The 26,214-nt window shown below is 32.6% G+C and overlaps 1 protein-coding gene across 3 annotated transcripts in view; it reads right to left on the bottom strand.

Annotated features, from left to right (window-relative positions):
* The window catches only part of LOC124364925 (solute carrier family 23 member 1), a 55,844-nt gene extending 30,258 nt beyond the window's left edge, over positions 1-25,586 (bottom strand). Inside the window, exons 1-2 of one of the 3 annotated variants that reach the window (XM_046820741.1) lie at positions 25,535-25,586; positions 1,017-1,172 (exon numbers count right to left, since the gene is read on the bottom strand). In XM_046820741.1, the coding sequence (XP_046676697.1) occupies positions 1,017-1,172; positions 25,535-25,555 (177 nt within the window). In that variant the 5' untranslated portion in view covers positions 25,556-25,586. Of the gene's footprint in view, positions 1-1,016; positions 1,173-14,526; positions 14,585-17,384; positions 17,404-25,534 lie in introns of those variants that run through there. The other 2 variants (XM_046820743.1, XM_046820740.1) reach the window with 2 other exon arrangements.
* Positions 25,587-26,214: the final 628 nt, after the last annotated feature.

Below are 26,214 nucleotides of genomic sequence, written 5' to 3' on the forward strand. Positions count from 1 at the left end.
CCTCCAGACCACCAAATCCTGTATCCCTGTCCCACTTCTCTACTTCCACTACCTTTCCACTTTGTTTCACTGATTCCCATTATGTTTATTCTTCTTCTCTTCATCATCTCTACTACCTCTTCTAACTTGTTTCCTAAGCGTCACAACATTTAATTGTACCAAATCTTAACCTTAAACAATTGCCGGGTCGTTGCCGTAAATTTCCATCCTTTCCGAGGCTGTTCTTATTTTTGAAAGCAAGTTTTATCCACTACACTACCGGCTTGCTAGACCTGACGTAAGCTTCACCAGAGCCCCGTTAGCCGTCTCTTTGAGCCGTTGCCCGTCCCTCTCGGACGAGGACGAGGGGTTGGACTTAGAGGGACAAATCTACCGAATCAATATGAATTTAGCAAAGTACGCTTTGAATTTTTGTATTTGCTACATATATTTTTATGACCGTTTTAGGCCAGTACCTAAGATGTGATATTTTCGTTGTTAAGTAAGCGTGAAGAAAATTTGGATGTCAGGGAGACGCTCGAGAAAAAAGCGTAATTGCATATAATGCAATGCTAGACAGCCATTAACCGTTGTCAATGCCTTGTATGAAAGCAATGCAATGTTGGTGATCGTAATACAAATTATTGTTTAAGCTGTGTTTGATCATTTAGCACATGAGGTATTAAGATCGATAGATGAATGTCAATTGTCTAGTTGTAGATTCTGTTTAAGCCTTGCCAGCTCAATTTTGTATAAGATGAATAAGCGTGTCGTTTGTATTCTACACTTCAGTAATGATAAGATAGTAGTTAAATATTTAATCTTATTGCAACAAATACTATCAGTTCTAAAATCATCACCTGGCTGCATCTAAAACTGTTTCTCGTTATATTTTGATTATATTTATTTTCAAAGCAATTTGGAGAGTTTTCAAAGTGTACCACTAGTTAAGTTCTAAACTAAACACTAACTTCAGATATCTACGTCTTACATAGTTTTCAAACCGACAATTACACATAAAGTAATAGTCGACTCACCTGTAAAGCCATAAATATACAAAGATACCACGAAGGTACGTCATCTATGCCGTAAGTAATCGTAGCCTCAAATTTTTTCTCTTCTTCCACTTTGAACTGGAGTTTATTTTGTTTCTCCTGATGGCCATTTAGCTCTCCGTCGATGAGGTCTATTGTCTGAAACAAATTTTCCACAGATAATAATATGGTGAAATGATTAAAGGATATAACCTTGATGAATTAATTTACATATAATTAGAGGACGGAGAATAATTTTTTATAACTGTGTTAGGCTTCGTCTTGTTGACCTAGAACGCACTGAAATCGATCAATACGTTATGCTAGGAGATGGGGCATTCCGCACGAGAATAGTCTGATAGGTTTGGGGTATATGATCTCCCCTCTACACCCTGCGCCAGAGAATGTTGGCAGTTTTACATGTAGGATGAAACATTACTGATCCATCTCAACACATGTTGCAATAAAAAAAAACCATCATCAGATGATACAGTAAAAGATATACGTACATTTGATGTATCCTCCTTTTACGAAGAAAAAATGTAGGATAAATAAATCAAACAGTTTGTGACCGTAGATAAGTCTTAAAGGGAACAGTTGGTTGTCAACAGCGATATGGCAACTCTGCCACAAATGTGATTGGACTATTTTGTTGCGAAATATACAGCGTCTATCCTTATTTATGTAAAAGATAATTGATGCTATTGGGAGTGTTTATGGAATTTAGAATAAGAATTTTCCTTCCTACAGGGATGAAATCATATGCATTTGGGGTTACAAGCATCCAAGTTAGGCCGTAATGGTCGCTATACTCTGGTCTATCAGTTCTCAACTGAGAAAAGGTATTGAAATACAGCGTGCTCATTTTTTTGAATACAGCTAATAGGTAAAATCCTTGATGTCGAAACTTGCTCGTCGTACAAAGTCAGCGAACATTTTATTGTTTACCAGCGAACGTTTGGTGTTCTGTGTTGACGCTTTAACGACAATTCCTGCAGGTGAGGTTAGTTCGCTACCATTATTGCTCGGCCAAAATGATCGCTCTATGAGTGAAATTTTGTTTAGTTCGGTGAAGGACATCTTGGTGTCACAGTTATTGCATTCTATTGTTTGCCAAGATTTGGTGTTTTAAGTGATATTTTGTGTTATATGTAAACCGAGTAAGGAAAAGATTTTGGAAAAGAATAAAATCTCTTTTAATTAAATAATATGAACAGCGTACTTCATTTTGGAACCCACGAGAAAAAACTTATAAATACAGAATAGACGAATATTTAGGATTAAGGACAGTCATACCACACATTAAGCAGTTATTAATGTGTGCAATATACATTTTTTTATAATAGGGTCAAACATATGCTTAACTTAATATTCGGTATTTAAATAATATAAAACCCAATATACCGAGTAATTTCTTCAATGAAATTATGTGATACATCTTAATATTTTTGCATGGTTTAAAGAAGTAATAGTTTATATTAATAGATTATTTCTCACTGAAGTGACATGGTATTGAAATTATCACAGAATAATAAATACAATTACGTTTTATTTATTAGTAAAAACACAACAGTTTAGGAAACATTTCCTAACAAAACAAAGAATTGCTTAATGGTGGAAAAGCCACATAAGAAACGTACTTACAATATTAATAAAATAGAATAAACTGCAGTATACAATTAAACAAAACTGAAAATGCTGGAAATACCAAAAATATTGAGATAACCATAGAAAACCTGTTTGTTAGTCATTGCTTTAGTCATAATCTTTTTTCCATGCAACACTTCCTTATGTTGATACAAAAAACCCGTCCATGATGGTTACACATGTTGACTTGCCTTGCACACTACTCGAGGAAGAGGATAAAATTACCAAGCTCCTCTTGATCCATTCTCAATGCCCAGGGACAACACTTCCGTCCGGTATTAAACTATCCGCTGTTCTAGGGGGAGCATATACGTTTGACGAAGACTTGTTTGAACACAAAAAAGTTATAAAAATAAACACTGGCACTGTCTCATTGTCTGGACTCAGAAGCTTCAATTCCATTAAAAACTTTTAAAAACTGAACTTTCGGAACATCTACGGTCTATGGATGTTCGACAATTGAATTTATTATAGCCTTATTACGTAATCTAGGGTAGGGTTTCTTTATTCTCTCATGAAGCGTGAAAGCGTCATCTGCTACAACAACGTAAGGAACCGCCAATAAAGTGCTTTATGAAGAAGTAACTTTGATTTTCTAGCTTTATGCATGGAAATGTTTCACACTGTAGGGATGTATAAAAATGCATTTAAAGCAGTTAAGTTACATTTTTATATCGTTGCTAATAATAGTAATAAGAAACTTATAAAATAATAATAAGAATGTATGACATTTTCTTACTATATTGTGTAAAATGGAGTCTTTAACTAATAATATTTTGCACTATTGTGCATATTTCGTTATGAAACAGGGTTGCTTATCACAAATTTATTCTGTTGCTTGTAATAATAATATTTCCTTTTGTTAACTTGTTTTATTCGGCTCATTATCAAAGACTATTAGATATATTCTTTATTCTTTCCATTAAATTAACTTGTAAATTTCTTCTCTCAAAAACTTAAAACAACTTGAGTAAAAATGTGATTTTGATTTAATTGCACAAATTGGTCTATAAAATTTTGTATCCAATAACAGGTTTTTGGTAGACGATTCTAGGGATGATTGTCCTGATCTAAAATAGTTTTGGAAATAAAACTTAAAGTATAATGTTATCAAACATTAATGGAGGTTAGATAATTAAGATAAATGTTAAGATAGACTGTTCCTCTAGCATCCATTCATTTGACATAAAATAGTGTTACAGAATTTTGAGTGAATGTTGAGTTAAGCTCCAGTTTACTTTCCCCGTAGTGCAGCATCTATTTCACGCTGTCACAGACTTGACTCTTGAAATTTGGAGTCATCTTCATCTGAAGAAATCCAAAAAGTTGGTGACAAAGAAGTTCAAAATTAACTCTTTACATCGTTTCGACATCAGAGTCCTATAGACTACACAATATATAGTGTAATTTAGGAATTGCATTAAAAGGAAGGTGGACTGGAGCAAAACTCAACATTCACATTGAGTAAAACCTTTCCACCATTGCTACGTTACGTGTGGAAAACTTTGTTGCTTCACCGTCCTCCGATCATGTCTATAAAACATTGTATTACACAATTGTGCGCTTGATGAAACAGAGATAATACTTCTCTTCGCCTATGTTGTAAACTAACCTTGCCTGTATTGAAAAGAAACCACGAGTATTATTTTCTTTAGAGCAAACTCAGTTAATTATGAAAGTTTGTTTTTGTTCGCAGCAGTTTTTGATACGTTTCATTTCAAATGCGCATCTTGTACGTATCTCACTATTTTACATGTTTATGATAGTTTAATGAAACAAAACTTTACTCATATCATCGAATAGTTATGAATAATATCGGTAGAAGTTGTAAGCAATTGAATGCATGTGAATTATTTCTTTACATTGTTCCAGAATGTGTAAGGGCAGTAAATATTTAAAATGTTATAACGCACAGAAAAATAAAATCTCACTTGATCAACTGCTTACAGCGCTATCTAACGGCCAGGCCTATTACTACCATTGCCGGGACAAAGATTAACAGTAGTTACTTGTAATCTTGTTGACTAACTTCAAGTTACTAATCTTAGTGAGATTTATGGTTTTGAATTGTTTTTCGTTTGACATATAATATATAGTCTTTTAAGGGACAAAATGCTGTCAAAGCCAAATTTTAACGAGCGAGCCTAAAGATATGTATTCATTATGAATCTGACGAGAAACATATACTGAGGAATTGTTACAAACTTATTAAGAGTCAGAAAAAATGCTTAAAAATGATAAACCGACTATGTGTCTGTTAAATACTACTTATATAATTTTAACATGCCAGACACGTTCTTTCATTAGTTAACATCCAAGATAGCCTCAGTGTCAAAGCACAAACAGTACAAATTTATGACTATGTCTCCAATGTTCCAACCCTCTGGGTTTACTAACAGACACCTTTAATTAGTTACTTGTTTGGGGACACCAAAACAAACAGTCACGCTCCAGGCTAAACCTTCAGTCAACACATTGATGTCCTTTTCAAGAATCCTCTAACGTTGAAACGTTTTTAAGCTATATTTTCTTACGCAGAAAACGTTCTGGAACGATATGTGTTCACACACGCATTAAAATTATTTTATTTACCCATCTTGTTATCCTGATGGTAATATTACACAGTCCAATATGTTTGATAACATATTTATTAACTTTAATTTTATATTATAATATTCCATCCGGCTCAGTCGGAAGAAGAAAGTAGATTTAATGTCAACTGAAATATCATTAATTTATTCTGATGTGATTTATATTCAATATATCGAAAACAGTTCGAGATACAGAAGCATTATTCTAAAAACTTTATTAAATAGCGTCCCAGAAAAGAAAAGCAATGGACGGACTAAAAAGATATTGAAATTGAAAATTGATTATCGAGAAACGAAGTAAACCCCTAGTCCTTGTAATATGGGATTTGAACCAGATATAATTTAATATATATGTTTCAGATCAAAGAAACTTGAAAATATTAGTCGGGTAAGCACCTAAAACGGTTGAGACACGTCTATAAAGTTAAAATCATAGTAACTTCCGAAAAAGAGAGTGATTTTGTAAATCCTACTACAGTAAAATTTAAGAATTTAAAGCACAACATTTTATAACTAGGCAAAAATTATAAACTAATGAAGATAAAAATGCGACTTTTACAGTAAACACATGAAGGTTTTTTTAATTTAATAATTTTGTAATGATTTATAAAGTAAAGAAATGAAATTTTTAAGGAAACACGACAAGTCTTTTTCATAACATGTTACTTAAAGGAATTAATTTTTCATTAAGCATTTCACTCTAGTTGTCATTCATATTTATACTGTAAAAATTTGGTATGAATATCTTTAGATATCCCTGAATAATATTTCAAATTCCTACAGCACATCACATAAAAATTTAGGTTTTATCTAGTGCATCTAGTACATATTCAGGAAAGGTATTTTAAGGTGCAGTGACTAAAACTTTTCAAATTAAACAGATTTTATAAACTGAGCACTTTTTAATTATCTTAAACTGCTGATTAAGTTAGGTTACTCATGTTTACATCGCACATTTAGTATTTTACTCTAAAATATAATTTTATTCCATGTTCTATGTAAATATATTTGCTGCCAGTACCGAAATTCTATTCAATAAAGCTTTATAATATTGATATAAGCTTTTACCATGAATTAAGATCTTCTTTATATTACAATATGCTTTTGATACATGGATACAGTAATCCAGCTCGCTCGCACTTATGTGGCGGGAAAAGGTTGCGCAAGCTTGAATCAAAGAAAAGTTAATATATAGTTCACATCCTGCGCAGTTTTAGAGCAGAATAAATAACAAGCGATCAAAAGCGGCAGATAAATAAATTTGAATGCAAAAATACATTTATTACATGCTGGATAGTGGTTATCCTTATAAGTATGATATTCCACATACTACCTAAACTTATAAAAATTACTAATTACGTAACTGAAATTATTCTAGATTTGAATTTATCTTTTTATGGCATTTTCGATAAGAGGAGACAAGAAGTGTTGCGTTGACTCCACAAATAAATATACTGAGAGATAACATGAATTATGCCATGCGTTATAATTTACAGTGATTAAATTGGATATTTTATCTAAGGCTGTAAAATCCAAGATATGGTGAAGACTGGTACTGAATACACCCAGCAATCACGTTGTGTGAGATAATCGCTTATCTCAGTTGGTGTAGAAGATGACACTAATAGATTAAATAAAATAAAATACAACCTTGAGTTCACATTCAATGGAATTCCAACAAATATCTTTATTTTCATTGGAAATAGATATTCGTCAGGTTAAAGTGAAAGATCAGATATTCAATTTACTCAATAAATCCGAAACAAATCCTTTTGGGACGTTCTGTCGTTTTTCAATCAACATTGCATAATACATTTATCCTCAAAAACAAGGGCGGAAATGTCAACGGGTCATCTGTGGTCGACATTCCCATTTCAATTTTATAAAATCCTCTTGGATTACAACAATAATGGTACTGTATTGTAACAGTTTACAGAATTGCGGGTGCTGATATAATTATTCATGGCTCAAACTTCTTTAAAGTGGGATGTTCCGTAACACTGATTAGTTATAAAAATATTGTTCTTCAATGTGATATGTATTAGTTAAATTTCTATTGTACCCAATAACACTATTATAGCCGTAATTCTTATTGCAACCTTACAAAACTTGGCTGGAACGTACTAAAAAGATGAGGTATGTCATTGGACTCCATCGGCACAAATGATGGAACCTACCTGTCAGACACATGTAACTCCCTTTAAGTCCAGAACTGCTGTAGTTTGGGAGTTTGCCAGAGGGCGAGAGCTCCCAATAGCCAAACCCTGCCAGACCTTAGGCTCTTTTACGAGGCCGGTGGCAGCTGAGACCCGGACTTGCCAGAACTCAGGAGACACGAAAAGCTGACAACTCACAGAGACCGGAATCTGCTAGAAGCCGGAAATTTCCAGATTTCAGGAACGACCAGAGATAAAAGGCTGCCAAAAGTCTTGAGGTTCTAGAGGCTGACAGCTCCCAAGGCTCTCAAAAGGCCATGAAACACTAGAGGCTGGGATCTCTTAAAAACCGGGATGATCAAGAGATTCTCAGGACCCAGAGAACCCAGTGGTCAAAAATACTGGAGATCCAGAAGCTCCAGAGATTCAGAGATATAAGAGCCCTGAAGCTTCCAAATTCTACCAGAAATTGAAAACTCCCAGAGGCCGGGAGTTGCAGTACACTGAGAATCCCAATAGGTAGAATACTGCCTGAGTATGGCAGCTGCCAGTATCTGGGATATCCTTTTTATTTTAATTAATACTTTTAGCGACAAACATTAAAATTTTATATCCCAAGCAGCAATAAATGTAAGATTTCTTGTCTCTTTCTAAGCTTTCTAAGAGGAGAACATTCTCTATTCGGCGATATAAGATTCTCCAGATTGTATATAATCTGATAGGAAATGTAAAACTAATGATTAAATAATGAGTATTAAGTCTATGTTATTGAATATCACAATTTTTTTGCAAGTTCATTATATTGAAATTATTCTTGAATTATCAGTCTTTAATTTTTGTGTTTAACCAATATTTTATTTACTCCACCAGCTTTAGCAAGTTTAGATTCTTTGAGCGAATTCGATACACACCAAAAATATTATACTTATATTCTTGTATGGTTTTAGAAAAAAAAAAGAGGAAAAACTTCTATTAGACATTCACCAATAGATCTTATTATGCCGGATACGGCAAAACGAGCGAGCATAAGTTCATTAGAACGAATTACTTCATACACTTTGGTTAGTCAGTGGTCATTCAGCTCTCCTTGAATCTAAGCTTGACATCTTTTAGAAACTATTGTGCAGTCATGGTGATGCACAAATGAGTTATAATTGTCGGCATTCGCTCCGACTGATTCTATCTGTTACTGTTGTAGCTCAATTGAGAACATTACGAAATACAACTGTGACAATAGATGAGGTCAATAGATGTCCTCACAAATCCATCTATAAATATTTCTTTATATTGTAGCAAGCGATCTGCCAACAATGCGCACGGATCGATTTTCGTCCCTAGTCAGACAAGATATTATACAGCTTTGTTTAGTAATTTGACATGTTTGACCTCTCTTTAAAGAAAATAGTAATCCATTGCAGTAATTAAAATCACAGTGATGACATTAAAAGAGACCTCTACAAAAATTTTACTTGATTAGTCTATAGGAAATAATGGCTATTGTTATTATTACTATCATTATTTCGGAATTTCCGTGAGAGAATCCAGATCCTTCATTATTGTAATAGGAGACTAAATATAAAATGTTTAAAAATTATACTGTACTGATATTAAAATATAATCATGATTTTGAGTTGGTTGCATATAGTGCATATATTGAAATATTTATTAATTGTCTGAACGTTATCGAAGCCTATGAATCGAGTGGTTGGAGAAATTTCACTTCTGTCTATCTATCCGTCGATACCTATACGTAGACGTGAAATTTTGCATGAAGCCTTATTTATATATAGGCAACGCTAAGTTTGGTGTTGGGGCATGTTACTCCATGGGATTTGGTGGAGAGCCAGCGAATATTTTTACATTGGACTTATGAATAAGAATGATGACAACGAAATAACAAATTTATAAACAAACTGGGTGCACCCATACGAGATCTTAACTAGTGACATTTTTATTTAGAGAGTAAAAATAAATAGTAGTTTGGAAAGTCATTACTAAAAGTTGGTGACAAGGTTTTGTTTCAGCGTGCTCTTAATCTTCCTATCTCACCAGAACCTTTATTATCGAAACACGGGTGTGAAGTTAACCTTAATAAACAAATATTTGAATTAATCAAGTGACAAAATATCTCGGAAATAGATTTCATCTGTGGAATTTTTCGTTAAACTTAATTTCTACGTAGACAAGAATAATTTCTATTTAGGACATATCCAACCACGTAATTTGGCTGAGCATCATTCAAGCCTAAGGTGTAAACTTAAATCCTGTTCGCTAACACGTGTTATAAATATAAATTTTACTTTTATCTTAATTTTTGTGTATGATACATATAGTATGACCGGAAGTGGCGAGTCAGTAGTGTAATGGTCACAATTGTTAAGGTATGTTTCCTGTGGAAGTTTTTAAGCATATGCGTGTTACTACAACACGTGCCTGTTCAAAACGTGACTCACACGTGGGCTGAGGCTCAATGTGTAGTTGAGCTATTATATTTTATTATACTATTATACTACCAGGGACGCTATTAATGCTGCTTTATCTCTTATACCGTACTACTGATGTAAATGAAATCGAATGAATACATATTTTAAATATATGTATGATTTGTTTACGTTTGGTTTAATAGATAATGACAAGACAACTAAACACGATAACAAACTGGTATCAGTTATAATAGACCATGAGGTATTTGCTTGTTAGGAACTGATAGTGCAAACTATATAACTAGTAACTAGTATATGTATTATTTTTAATTACTTCTATTACAGATCCTTCCGAGCGATAACTCTTCGGTAGATCCTTGAAACTTGAAGCCTGATACAAGGAAAAACACTATTGATTTTTACGTCAAAGGGCGTCCGTCGGTTTTTTCTGCCTTCCCTGAACGATAACTCTTGATGGAAAGGTGCTTAAAGATTTGAAACGTACTTGTGTCCAAGGAAGCACCTTATTTATTTTGGGCTCACAAGACCGGTCGAAGTTCATCAGCCTGTCTCGATATAAAAATCCTTAAATTTGGTGTATAGGTTCGTCTTGGTAAAAGACAGAACTTTTTTTATTTAGTGGTCAAAAAGTCTTTGATACTCCATTTTCTCGGATTAATTAAAAAAACAACTTAGACAAATTAAAATAAAATTGTATACAATAAATATTAATAAATTCATCATGGAATTCACCAATGGGCGCAAATAGCTATTACCTTTAGTAATAAAACTGATGTAAGTCGAGTTAAAGCCTGATGAATAAATTATTATTCAACTGCCTAGTAAAAGAAATTTAAACGTCAAAAATAATGTAACAATAATAATTTAAAATTAAAAATGTAATGGATTGCTATTTTCGTTAAAGGGAGGTAACATGTCAAAGTACTAACCAAAGTCATGGATACGATGATAAAAATGTATATCTTTATATATGAGTAGTACTAGTAATGAATTATTGTAAAAGTAAAAGTTTTTATTATCAAACAAAATAATTTTTATTTAATGAAGTGTGGACTAATAAGGACTGTCAAACAATGACCATTGGAAACAAGATTTTTTAACTTGGAATTGCGTCTCTTTACCAAGAAAGTTCATAAAAAGATTCCTCATTTGAAATTCGTTCCCCACAACATTTATGACAATCTAACTATGCGTTCAATACGATTGAAGTTGTACTCATAATATTGAACACACTTCTTAGACATTCGACCTCCAAGTATTTTATATGTCGATGAAAATGTTGGTTAAAATCCATGGTTTCTTAAAAAAATCAAAGTTTGATTTTTGAATTAGCTTGGACCTGGTTTATCATCTGTTTATGTAATTTAAGAGCATTCTTATATTGTACATGTAACCGTAAGGCACTTAGAGTAGTTTTGTTAAAAACTGTTTTGGTTCGTTGCTCCCAACCTGTTAAGTCCGATGAATCCATAAATGTTAGCTCCAGGCCTTTAGAGGCTTCTTGACTTTTAGAGTTGTGGCTTCTATGAAGGCCTAATATTTAATATATGGAACTTCTTGGGTTATGAAATATCTGAGCCTTTAGGTGTTAGATTGAGAGAATTCAGTTTTAAGGAAATACCAATCCCCTACAACTTCTTGTTATCTGGTTATCTCGGATATTAGATAGCCCCATCTAGTAAAAATCTTGGCCCAAGAAATATTCAGTACCTGTAAGATTTCCGCTTTTTCATATTAAAAAATAAATTTCAGCATAATGGGAAGTTACATCCTGAAAGAGGCCGCAAACTAAAGCTCTCTACCAGAAGCTTCTATCCTATGGGAGCCTCTGCTCTTTGACTCCCAGTCATTGTGAGATTACAAAAATATATGAGCCTTGGACCTCTAAAAGGTCGTAGCCTACGGAAGATTTTAGTCTCTAGACTATTCCAGGATTTTTTAATTTTCGGCCAATAGGTAGTCCTCAACAAAATAATCTCTGAGAATTCTTGATCTCTGGTGGTCCCTGAAAATTAGGCCTACTCAGTTTGTGGCATTTTATATGAATTATCGGCCTTTGAGAGTCTCAGATTTTGATATAATTTACTCTTGAAGTTTTCTGAGAGTTACGAACATCTAGAACTTCCCTCTTTGAACTTTCAACATCTTCAAAATTTCCAATCTGTAGAATTTCCTGAATTCGAGCACTAAGCAACTCAGCCTCTCTAAATTATATTTTAGCAGGCTCTAGAAAAGAATCAAAATGTTCTAGATATCCTACGAAAAAATAGGAAAGTTTTGTTTTAGGTCCTCTGGGAGTTTCCAGCATCTTAGTTGTTCTAGTTTCCGAGAGTTCTAGGACTTTGGAGGTAATCTGCCACTTAAATTCCCTGGAAGCCTCTGAATTGTAAGAGTTCCCACATACTCCAACTTATCCGTTTTCGGAGACTTTCTTCCTCTGAAAGATATTGTCACAGATTGGAGATTCCAGCCAGTAGATCCTAGTGTACTGAAGCAATTTCCTATTTTTGTAAGCCTCTGGTATCTAAATGCTATGCCTTCTGGAAGATTACAGCATCAAACATTTCTCGAACTTTTGGACCTTTCGATCTACAGGGATTCCTGATCTAGCCACTTATAGTTCCTTGCGTCTGGAGGTTCTAGAGCTAATTTTTACTGGAGCCTATAGAAGTGTCTGACTTCTTATAGACCCACTTGTGTAGAAAATGGCTTTGAACCTGAAAAGATACCAATTTGGCTCTAATAAAATACTAATTGTCAACAATATTCCATTGACAAATTATAAGAATTAAATTGAAACCCATCCATCGAGATCTGCATGAATTTTTAATAATAGAAAAGGGTTAGCTGTTTAGTTCAAAAGCGGTTATTGTTTGCTTCTAAAATGGTGTTGTTCTTATGTTAAAATTTAAATATCTTTAAAACATCCAGGACAAACAGCTGTTAACTATAGCTTAAGCTGTAATAGTAAACTCGATTATTATGATAAAAATATTATATATATATATATATATAATAATCAATGGCATTTCACATTAAATATTACTATTATATATAATTAGATCTTTAGGTAGAGTTAACAGTCTTTATTGGTTTTAAGGAATACCAGATATTACGTTTATAGGGTACTTCAAGAGTAAACTCTTAAAAGGTTATTCTTGTCTGAACCAGAGTGCTTCGTGACGTTATACGATCCCGCCAAAGTACAGGGATTACAGAGCTTAGTTCTTGATGTGAAATTAATCACTTTTAAGTTGTATTATATATGTATTCTTTGAATATTTATGGGAGACTTCTGTACATTTAAATTGTGAAAAACTTAGTTATAATTTCGTTTTTGTAACTAAATGAATATACTCTTTTCATAAGCTTGCCTTACACAAAGATTACAAACAAAATAGTTAGTTCCTAAGATCTCCATAGAGTATATAAATTTTCGTTTTTATGTTGTGTAATCAGTTATCTTATAGAAATAATGTATAATAACTTTAAATCATACGTTTATTAACTTTAAACCCTACTTTAAAGCTGCTTTTTTATATTGTTAAAAAAATATGTTAGAATCTTACCACACTGAAAAGTGTCAGCAGTACTTAATACTTTTATTGCAAATTTGGTTTCTTAAACTAGATATATTCATTCGAGTTTGTCACTGGGTCTATTAATTGTGGTTACATATAAATATTTATGTTTTAAAAACAATTACCACTCCCCAATAAATGTATTTTAATCCTTATGTAAAGGAGAGAAAATGAGTTTCATGTTGTTTCGGTTTTATGGGACGAGCCGTGAAGTAAGGAAGGGTGATCCGTTTCAGACACGTCTTGAGATTGGAAATAATTGGTTCGGTTCTCTGCCTATTCAGAGAAAACTTGACCCCCACTGAATAAAAAAGAACTTTAGTTAGTATCATCTATACAAAATAGGTGATTTTCTCATATATAATGCAAATTAAACTGATGGACATACTACATCACAAATATAGTAATGCTGAACACTCAGATTAAAATATTTATCATTATTATTAAAGTAATACAAGAGGGCTTGAAATATTTTCCACCCAGGGGAACTCTACATGTAGATACACTACTGCATTTATGTATACAGTGGGAGTGGTCCGTGTCGTTGTATAGATGGGGGAGGGGGTTTGTAGTGGTGTAGTGTTCTAAGGTCATGTCTGTAACATTGGCTACCCTAACCTCTTTAAGTATACATTCATTCATTACATTTCACCTCGTGGTCAAGATTAGAATACCTTAAAAAAACGGTTTGGATAGTTTTATTTTGCTAGATACCGCTAGACTTTTCTATTCGATAACAACCTAAAAGTTATCAATAATCAATAAGGTAACCATGACACAATTACAATTTTAATATCCAAGTCGAATACCACGACATTTAATGTAGGCAAAATGTATACTGATATGTTCATATAGGCTTAATATTTTTCTTTCAAAGTAGCGTAAAATATTCCAACATATGTTTATTCACGATAAAGGATATTAAAATAACGACAGTATGAAAATGATGTAAAGATACACATATAAATTTATGGAACAAAAATTACTCTACTTGTTGGTAGTGTATTATTGAATTAATATATAATAATAGCTTGGATATAGTTACATAAATTGTTAAGAGTTGTAATTATTAATTAACAATTTTGTGATCTTACCCTGAGTTTGAGTCCGTTTTCGGCCATCGCGAGCGATAAACTGCGGTAAATTACTTGTTTGTCCCCCCCTCACCCACAGAATCCTCCCAACCCCACCACTCTGTAGCACAATCTCCGGCCTTTCTGTTTACTTTTAAATTTGATTTAATAATTGCCGTAGCACTTGTTATTAAGTCTCTTGAACCTTAGCGTATTCAGCCCAATAATTAGTTACTTAGGTAATTTTCACTTAATTGAAGCAAAAAAATAGTCGTTATGTTTCATTTTCTCTTTAAAATATTTTCTCTCGGTGAAAGGTTATTTTTAAAACCAATCAAGATTTTTTTCAGAAAACAAAGTAGCTGCTTAGTTTTAAAATTCTAATAGGTAAAAAGTATAACTAATAGAGATTTTAATTTCTGATCATACGTTCAAAAGTTTGTTAACGTGGGTCTCATTTTTATTTTTATTTATAGACTTTTTCTCACGATTTTTCATTCTGTATTAACTATCAATGTGCAAACCAGTAATCATTTACATTACATACCTTAGTTTTTAGTAATAACTCTTTAATTTATTATTAGCTGAGCAAAGCCTATTACTCGTGGGGCTGGACGAATTTAATTTCTGTCTGTATATCTCGAAAACGAACTAACATAAGTTCCTATAAAGGCTTGAAATTACTTGCGAAGCTTTTTTTCTACATATGCAACACTGATTTCGGCGATGGAGCTTGCCGCTCAATGGGATTGGCTGAGTATTAGAAAATAGTTTTCTTTGGTTTTGTGGGTAATCATTTTTTTATGGTGTCAAAAATTATAAAAATTTCATACAATCGTCAAATTAAATTATTTTGAAATATGTACATCTAATGTTAAATTGCACTCATTCATACCCGTTCATACACAGTCCACATTCATTCCTAAGACTCATACTTACAGCCATACGTTTTAAAATCTTCTAAATTTTACCACCAGAAATAGAGGATGATCCAATTACTTTAAATTTCATCCCAGCGGCTCATCATCATGTTGGCAACGAGAAAATAGCGAAACAAATATAATTTTAAAATAGGCTTAGTACAATCATATTCAATTTTAACATGTGCGATATTAACACATGTAATAAATCATACATAACAAAAATAATAAATGAAATGGAAAAAATAATAAAGTGGAAAGTCAAAATTAAAAATCGGTTACAAACTTTACTTTACCACAATCTTACATTTTGTTCCCCTGTTTACCTCATTGAAACTTGTCGATCGACAAAAAACATGTCGATGTATCATGTGGCAAAATATCATGAGAAATGTCTTATGTAGACTTAAATTTTGCATGAAAATTCATTTCTACATAGACAAGAATTAAGTAAGTTCTATGATGGTGCTTTTCAAACTATTGAATTTGGCATTACAGTATATCTAACTAACTAACTAGTAACAGTATAGTATATAACTCAATAGTGTGACACAGTTTCTCTCTTGGCTACCGTGTGGATGTAAAGTTTTATTTTCAGTATGATATCTGTCTATCTGTTCACAAGACACCTCGAGAATGGAATGAGCTATATATTTGAAATTTTGCATACAACCACAGTAAAGCCTGATATTTGATACTTAGTGTAGAGTATATAATTATATTTTTTTACTTATTTGTTTCAAAACCTCTATTAAATAGTAAATATATGAATAACCGTTTTATAGTGATATATCAGCAATAGTTTACTCCATTCAACCCTAAAACGGGGATTAACTTTGCGAGCGATTCAACGGTCGGGCGGGCTCACGTTTAGAATTGTTATCCTCGTACATTGAATTGTTCAAAAGGAACCCACATTGATTTTATCACAACTATCAAATAATGTAGAAATAAAAGCATGCATAAATAAAAAACTGTCATTAATTTGCTTGGTCAATTTATATTGCATTCTTTAATATAAATTAAAGAATCGTTTGTTGTGATGTACGTTACAGGTTGAAACACGATTTGGAGGAATAACCGTGAAAGCTTTTCATATAGCCTAAGATGAGGTAAGCAAAAAGTATTTATTCTATTTTATCTATCGTAAAATAGTATATAAGGTCGTACTTTCATATAAGTCATGAGAATGTCATGTAACGGTAAGTGAAACATTTTGTGTCATAGATACATTTTTCTATTTCCCAAATTTTGTATCCACATTTTAAAAGTGCTTTATATTTTGCATTTCAAAATCAATAAAAATATAAATTCTTGGATTTATCCCAACCAATCTCACATTTTGAAAACGCCTCAGGTTGTTACCATACGCTTAGCACACATGAAATTACAGGAATGTGCAGAAAGTCCCGGAATGACATCTACTAGTGTTTGAATAGTATGTCTGATTTAACACAATCTCTGCATTACATACCTACTATATTGTAATATGGATTTTTTCACTCATACAAACTTAAATGTCAATAATTGGCTGTGTGTCAGTGAAGCCTCTCATTCAAGTGCTGGAAACATTATATCTTTGTTAGACTGTAATATATCTGTAATTCTGCCTGCAATATATCTCGAGAACGAATAGACGTATAGAATTAAAATTTTGCATGAAGCTTAGTTTCTATATAGGAAATAAGTAGGAGTTCGATAATGTTGCTTGTGAATGCGGGGGATTTGGCTGAGCATTTGCGAACAGTTTTTTCATTTGTTTCATAGGTAACGACAGGTAACCATATGGAGCGAGAAAATTGCAGACTAAATACATTTCTAACAAATTACAATCATATGAAATTGTAACATATGACAAAGTTAACACATGCTTCCTAACGACACGAGCTACAGACTTGAAATTTTGCATACAACTTCAGAGAACCCTGTCACACAGCAAGTGATGTGGCTTATTCTTACCTTGCTTAAAAAAAATACAGTACGATGCACACACGTAAATAAATAACTAATAAATGTGCTCTTACTCGTAACTAACAGCTGAATAATTAAAACCTAGCCTTTCCTAGAATATACACTATCAAACCCTTCACGCAGAACACCATAGTCTGACTGATCACTTGCCATTCACTATTCATTCATTTAATAGAACCCTCTCTCTCAATATTGAAAGGGGTTGAGCAAAGTACATTGTTATCAATTGTAGTTCAGACTACCTGCAGGTATTTTTGGTCTTTGACCATGTTGAGAGATCGTAAGAGATGGGTGATCAAATAAAGGATTAATACAATCTTAGGGTTACATCTCTTTGTGATGATTCTAAGGCTAGTTGCACACACACCGATTTTGGACGACCGATTTTTTACCGGCCGTCCAAATTCCAATAGGCCTAGTGAACTGAATGAGGGAACGGAACGGAACCGGTAAAATGCCGGTGAGCAGCCGGCCACTGCCACTGCGTACCGCCGTTGTCGGTGACAACAGTGGCGCTCGTGACTAAACACATGCTGGCACACTCACCGATTGTTTACCGATCGTCCTCACAGCTCTCGCTCCGCCATCTTCACGAACAAATCCGTTTCGTATGGTTGAAAATCGCCAAATTTCAGCTGTTGTTTCATTGTCCAGGTTAATGTCCAAATGCACCGGTATAATAGTTTTTTGTTTTAAAATACTCATAAAACACCATACTCCTACTAAACTATTTTTTCAGGTATCTAGCGAGCGGGTGCACCTTTACCAACCTACATTATTCCTTCAAAGTTGGGATTTCCACTGCAAGGAAAATAATAAAAGAAGTATGCCAAGCCATCTGGTTAGTTATGAAGAAAGCGTGTAGCCTATACCTGAATTTACTAATGATTATCTTGAAACCATCGCTTCAATTTTTTATCGACCGTCAAAAATCGGTGTATGTGCAACTATCCTCATTCAGTTCAATATTGGAATTTGGACGGCCGGTAAAAAATCGGTCGTCCAAAATCGGTGTGTGTGCAACTAGCCTAAGGTAAATTTCGATTTTACTCAGGACCTAAAGACATGAAACAGTTTTTGGCATAAGAGTACCACAGGTTATTATCATGACGTGTTTTCAGATTATCTTTATTCTTCAAATTAAAGTAAATTTTTGTGTGTCATTTGTCTGCGTAGGTCAGTTTTTATATTGCCTTGCGTCATAGTAAAATAAGATAATGGCTGCTGCCGTTGGAAATAAATGAGTATTAGTGTATACTCATTTCAAGAAATTACGTATTGAAAATATTATTGAACTTTGTGAATGTGGATACTACATTTTGTCAATTTATACATGGTATTATACGTATTCTATAGTTTTGTATATAAAATTTTCTATAAATACATACAAAAATAAACATGAGATGCATTGCTGTGTAGCAGAATTGGTTCCAAACAATGTATTTAGGGAGATAATAGTTGAAAAAATATATTACTTTTAAAATTTATTTTAAAACTTTATTGTTTAGCATTATGAATTCTGATTTTATTTTGATGCAATATTTTAATCAATATCATAATGTAATTCATGAGGAATGATTAATTAAAAATATAATCACCAATATTTTTGTAGCGATGGTTAAAATTAATTAATTTGCACAAATTATATTGTTTACGATATTCCATTGAAGTCTCTAAAATGGTACACAACTTTATGTGTTTTAATTTAAGATTTTCCACGGAATTCTCGTGGAATGTCTCTCTCTGTGTGAAGTGCCAGAGTCTTAAATCTAAAAAATAACCAAGACGAAATCTAAAGGGTAGAATTTTACACTTCCTAGTTTGGGTTTTTATTTTGTGGGAAATCAAAACAGCCAGTTATTCCTATATTCATTTGTTTATAAAAATTTAAGCGCTGAAAGAAATTCAAAGAAAATTTAGTTATCTTATAAAAATTGAAATGTATCATCAATATTTTTCGGTTTTTAATCGCCTCAAGTCCTCACATAGTTAAGATTGTTCTCCAAAAGCAGAGTTTTGGAAAATAGTGTATTAGTCCCTTAGGCTTTCGCGGCTAACTTTATAACTAATATATACTCGTAAGTTTTCCTGTTATCATCACGTTGAATCGTTGCTTATACTATTAAATTATTTTAATATTTTAACTTCGTCATGGAGAGAAATTTCCAGTCATCACGTGTTAAACAGAAACCTGTTATCCATTCTGCCTGTACGGGTAGGAGTTGAAAGGATCAAAGTTATAACATGTTTAGTATAACGTAACCAATTAATTTACTTCCAACATTAAATTGATTACCGAGTAACAAATAGTACATTTAACAAAAATAATTTGATGCATCCTTTAGTAATTATGCACAAATAAATAGTCAATGAAATGACACAATTATTTATGATAAGAAGTAAAATTACATTCAAATAAATGATTTAAAACATCTGATGCAATAAATAAATACATATATGTAAAACAAATACTGTTCTAAATACAAGCAATAAATTATTAAATTCAATATGTATTTAACTTATAACAAACAGTAATTACAACTAATGATAAGATATGGGTAATAACAATAAATATATACCATAGGGTGACCTTGACTAGTCTTTAAGTATAATTTAAGCTTATATAACAGCTTAGTGTGGAATACCCTCTGACGTGTTTCAATATGCAACTGTAAGATAATATTTTTAGTATACGGTAACAATACGTGTGTGAATTTCTCACGGTTATATGTACTGGTGGAGAGATTAACCATAAAAGTACCTCTTCAGACAGCACCCTAAGTTAGTTGTCCTTTAAATTGGCTCATACTCATTGAAAAACATCCAAGCTAGGATAGATTCTGTTTATAAGTCCTATGTCATGTACTCACGGTTTACTGGACGCAAAGTTTGTGCTCCAACAAATTTTGCGCCATCAAATTGTAGGCAACAAATTTGTGCTCGCACGCCTTTTCCAAATTGTCCCAATCTGGTGCCAAATATGTACAGGAAGTTAGCTTTATGCAGCCTGTCAGGATTATCAACCACAGCTGTGACCAGCTAGCTCAGAATCCTTCTTCTGATTTCAAGAGATTGAAGACATACCAGACTCCAGATTTTCTCTAAAGGAAGGAGTCTGTAGAGTAAACCCAAACGGCATTCAACCAATCGCAGGAATTTAGGATATTTTACTGATTTTTCACAAGGTGCCCAAATCATACTGCATTATTTCAGAAAGAACAAGAACACAATAAAATAATTTCATAGTGCGCGTTTGACAACGTTTTCTGAATAACGAAAAATGTCACAAAAATTATTTGTCCTTTTGACTCTAAAATCAACAGAATCAACAGCATTCTTCTTTGGGCCATGAAGAAACTATGTACCAAGGTTCAAGTTTCTAGTACTTTGTCTATATCAGACAGACAAAGAAACAAATATATGACGTGCCATTTGACCCTAAATAAATATCGTTCTATATTGAGCCAAAGGGAGCAATGTACTATGTTTGAAGACCCTAGGATCTTTATATAAAAAAATAATAACACAACGGACTAAGAGATGAACAGTAAAGCAAATGACCTGCCCCTGCGATTTGACCAAAAATTAATAGAGTTTTCATATTGGGCGAAAGGGACCTATATACTAAGTTTAAAGTTTCTAGGTCCTTTATATTAAAAATACTCACACAGCAGACTGAGAGGTGAACAGAAAAACAAATTACCTGCCTTTTGACCTTTTAACCCAAAATCAATGGAGTTCCTTATTGGGCGAAAGGGCCTAAGGTACTAAGGTTGAAGACTCTAGGACTTTTATATAAAAAATACTCACACAACGGACTAAGAGATGAACAGAAAAACAGATGACCTGCCTTTTGACCCAAAATCAATTAACGTTATTAATTGAACCAAGGGACTTATATATTAAGGATCAAATTTTTAGCACTTTCGTGACATCCCTTTTGGCCCCAAGTGTATAGCAATATACCTTGGACCACGAGGAACCTATGTTACAAGTTTCAAGTTTCTAGGACTTCTATTAAATGATGTGGCATAAACTGAGAGACTATACAGTTAAGACGGCTCTGTTGTGACTGTAATTGTGTACTGTAACTTTATGATAACAAACTACATACTATATGGTGCTGTATTTTGTAGATCATTCTTATATTTATAATAAAACAATTCTTTTTCCGGCTGATTTCTGTTTGTATAGTAAAAGTAATAATTTCCGGACCTAACGATTTTAATAATAATAATAAAATTCTGTTGTGCTTATAACCAGAACGGCAGTAGTCTGTGTTTGATAATAATAGAGCACTGCCCTTCAATGCCGCCATGCGAATACATATCACATTACTCATTGATTAGGCTTCATTGCCTACAGTTTAAGATAAAATGCACAGACAATATTACCTATAAATTTTATGACTTGGTTATAAAGCTTGAAGTGGGCTTACCTAGATTAACTATATATACAGAGTATGATATAATCGCATTCTTAGCTGTTCAATTTACAGCAATGCTGGCGATATCACCCACGTCATTGTCATTAATTCATTTAATTTTATTCCGATTTATTGAAATTAATTATCACAATTTGTTGCTACCTACACTTTTGATTGTACGATACCTGTTTTTTACATAATAAAATGCTTCACATATTTTCCAAAGGTCCGTTACATCTGGTATCATTAATATTGCTACTTATTATTTACATACTAGTTAGGTACCAACGTATATCTTTACACTTATACTATCCATTTTATTAAGTAATTAATCCCTACATTAAACTCCAATTTGGTTCTTAGTCTAAGAATTGATTAGTGAAATCTGCCCACTGTGATGCGCCCTCACGTAAGTAAATTCTTGTTTCTTCCAATCAATTACGCGATGGTGTAATTTTTAAATCTTGAGGGATCACTTGAGGGATTTATTATTGTAATGTATAAAGTTTTATGGTACAGGACTTGATGTATTAAAAGATAAGAGTATGCCACACCACATGTCATGTAACATGCATCTCCGAAGTTATATGCAAATTTTCAAATGTATTGGTAATTTCATTTTTGAGATTTCCATCGGCCTTAAAGGCAGTCAGACAATGAATAACACCGATAAAAGTTTTTACATCCTCCCGGGAGACGAAAGATAAATTGGGCTGGGCTACTGAGCTATAGTCTTCTATGACGCTCAGCCAAATCCTATAAATGGATATTAACCGTCACTGAACTCGATTTTGCTCGTATAGAATTAAAACTTCATTCAAAATTTAAAGTCTAGTTGATCAGTTTGATCTTGATATATATTAGGGACAGGTAAATAGACAGACAGAAGAAAGATTTTGCCAGTCCTCCTTAATGTTGGTATATCCTCAACTTTAGTTTACTTACATATCAGTGATAAAAAAACGAAAAAAAATCAGGTTTGTCTCGTAATTATTTGATTCAAAATCTTATTAATTTTAATTGCTCCGCTCTTGCCCATTTACTTTCGAGAATCAAGCAAATTCTTTCCGAGGAGTTGGTTTACTTTTTAAGAGTTGCAAAAACGCGTTAAATGTAAACACAAGTATGTTATGCATTATTAAGCCCTTATTATGTTCTAAATGCTCGCCTACTACTGCAACTTTTAGATGAAACGTTTCACTTTGCTTTCAGAAATATTCAAACAATTCGCTGTTGCCATTACAGGCACTATTCGCAAAATGCTGTGAAAAACTGGTTTCTTTTAATTGTTGAAATAATTTCCAATACATTTTCGGGTTTAAGATAATGCATTTAGTCTGAGACAAAAATATAAAATTAAAATACATTTTAGCAGGATTCTTTGCACAAATTGCAGAATCGTTGTAAATGTACTGTTCTTCATCAATAACGCATTTTGCTTTTACGTGAATTATAATTAAAATGTTGTAGTTTCCCAACAAAACACCATTGGCATGGTCAAAAACCCCTCCTCCCAAACCATAATCCTTACTAAAAGTTACAATTATAAATTTATGTTTACTATTACTACAATGCATACATTATTGTACATTGCTCCACTCATTCTTCCTAGACTCTAGAAAGCATTTTTAAATGGCTTTGTTATCATAACCAAAAAATGTAAATTTACGAGTATATAGTTCTGAAAAGGCTTCTACAGGCAAACGGGACTACTTCCAGCAATTTCAATATATTTCCGGTGCATGCATTATTCTTTTGATAGCATAATGCATAGGTGGGTAAAATTTATTCTTTCTAGGCCTTTGGGAAGTTATAAAACACAAAATAGAGTTCTTATAGTGGATCCTATTCCAAAAAGAATTCTTAGGGGTAATTGGTGTTCTTAAAAATTCTTAGTTTTTTTTTCTTTTTAAGTGTTGATAAAGAAATTCTATCTTTCTAGGATAGCGGGAAGTTGACAAATAAAAATATAGTTCTTATAGGGATTGTGACCTGGGATTTAAATCCCAATGGAAGATTGATACTTAGGTTATGAGACATTCGTGTACCAAATTTCAAGGTCATGCGTAGATTAATAGATATTACCCCTTCGTCAAGTTTAGGTAGGCAAAATTCACATCAGTAACTTAGTTTTTAATATGTAATATATGGGATAGAGTTTTACAAAATCCTTCCTTAATGAATATTAGAGCCAGTTCTTGGTCCAAAGCCTTTTAGTTTTTGAGAAAATGTGATCAGTCAGTTAGTATTTGGCTTTTATACACACAATTAGCACGGTTTATTCATGATTCCGGACCTTCGGGCTTTTGGGATAAAAATAGAGCATGGCATCTAGCAATCTAGCTTATCAATGTAGCAAATATTATTTTAATTTCAGTTCACTATTAGGTATGGAATTGGCCTAAATAAACAGCCTAATCTTTAAAATGTTTAAATATTGAGTATGTTAATAATTCTCACCATTTTAACGTACAAACTAATTTTTTAATGTTCAATTTATAATTTTGAACTTAAATTTCCTTACGAGTTAGTGACGCTTTAAATGACTCTTAAGAGCTTAAACTCAAACTTGATTTTAAAAGAATATTTCCTTGAAAGTAAATTACAATAAACACAACCAACATTGCAACACAATACAATACCTTTATATACAATACAATACCAATATTGTATGTTGCATTGTTTACATACAATATCATTAACCATACCTTTAAATATATATATATATATATATATATATATATATATATATATATATATATATATATTTATATATATATATATGTGTGTGTGTATATACATATTTAAGTAATCAAAACGTGCTACATGGGCTAACATCGATATTGAAGCTGTTAATATTACTTCGATTTTGATCGCAATTCTTACTTTTGCCAAGAAGAGTCTGCTAATAATTAGTAAAAATACATAATAATAAAGTGAAATATTTAGAAAAAAATGGCAAAGTTTGAATTACTTTAATCAAAAAGAAGTAGTTTTACTGTAATATTATGCAACAAACACATTTTACATATATCAATTATTCGATATCACTCATGCCATAATCATAAGAGCTTCATCTAGTTTTTTTTATATGTGGATTATTATATGAAAATCAGTAAAGTCGCAAGTATTTAGAAGTATGTAGCTTTTGTTATGACTCTCTAGAACGTGTTTTCACACCATAAAATGGCCTATTAATAACTACAAATACAAATTTATCGACAATTAATGCAAAAGAAAGCGTGATTTATTCTTAAATTCAATTATTATACGGATTCTTACTCACCGTATGTAACCCTCAAATGTTGACCATAAAGTATTACAGCCTAAATATGTTGATTCGTATTTAAAAATAGTGTAGGCATTGTAGTTTAAACATTTTGTTATTTATAGTACTTATAGACAAACAATCACATCATTTTCAATCACTTGAGTTGGATTATTGCTAATGATTAGCCAACAATAAACAGCAGCATTATACATTTCCTAAATATATGAGTTGAAAATGAAATAAACTATAGAGAAACATCTAATAGTTTGAGTTGTGTACAGGGAAAAATTAAGGTCACCATAACACTTTTTTCTTAAACAATGATGAATAATTTCACTGCAATTTAATAATTTATTGAGGAATAACGGAATATTTAGAGTAAGATTATTTTTATCCTTAATTGACTGCAATAAAGTACTTGACAAGTTTAGAGGTACTTACGCTGAGCCCTAGTTCTCCCATGGTTGAAGGTACGGCGTTGACTGCCTCCGTTCCCTCCTGTGCTGGTGTCACTACGTTGCGGGCCGCCTAGTCCCTGCCCATCACGTCTATAATTACTATTGTAACCTAAGGCACCTCTATTCGAACCTAAATGATACGTCGCACAGAGCGGTAAGCATATGAGGATATGGGACGAAAATCATAACTATTAAAATGGGAATAAATAGTTATAGAAACATAAGAAATGGTAAAATACAAACACTTCATTTATAAATTTAAATGATATTTGTGTATTGTATATATACTTTATATGCAAAAACAATTCAAATAAAACAAAATATTATTATACCTGGAAAAGTTGTAATGTAGTTTTCCTGGTTGTATTGAAATATTCCTAGTCTTCTCGTAGTTTTTGTGGGTATTTCCTCAAAGGGGTTTCGACCTTCCACTAGCCTAGATTAGGAGGAAATACTCTTTCGAAGGGCTTCTATCAGACTGCATAGCAAGGTTACGTCTGTGTCTGTGTGACACCCATTACTAAATTTTAGGAAACAAAGTCTGCTGCAAGCTGCGGTTTATTGCATTCAACTTTCTGAGGTGAACTAATTTTCTCCGGAATGCTGGTTATTCTCGTGTTATTCAAGCTTGTTAACCATGCGTTTGCAAGAGATCGATTTTGC

Source organism: Homalodisca vitripennis, chromosome 6, assembly GCF_021130785.1.
Source record: "Homalodisca vitripennis isolate AUS2020 chromosome 6, UT_GWSS_2.1, whole genome shotgun sequence".
In the NCBI taxonomy this organism is placed as follows: Eukaryota; Metazoa; Arthropoda; class Insecta; order Hemiptera; family Cicadellidae; genus Homalodisca; species Homalodisca vitripennis.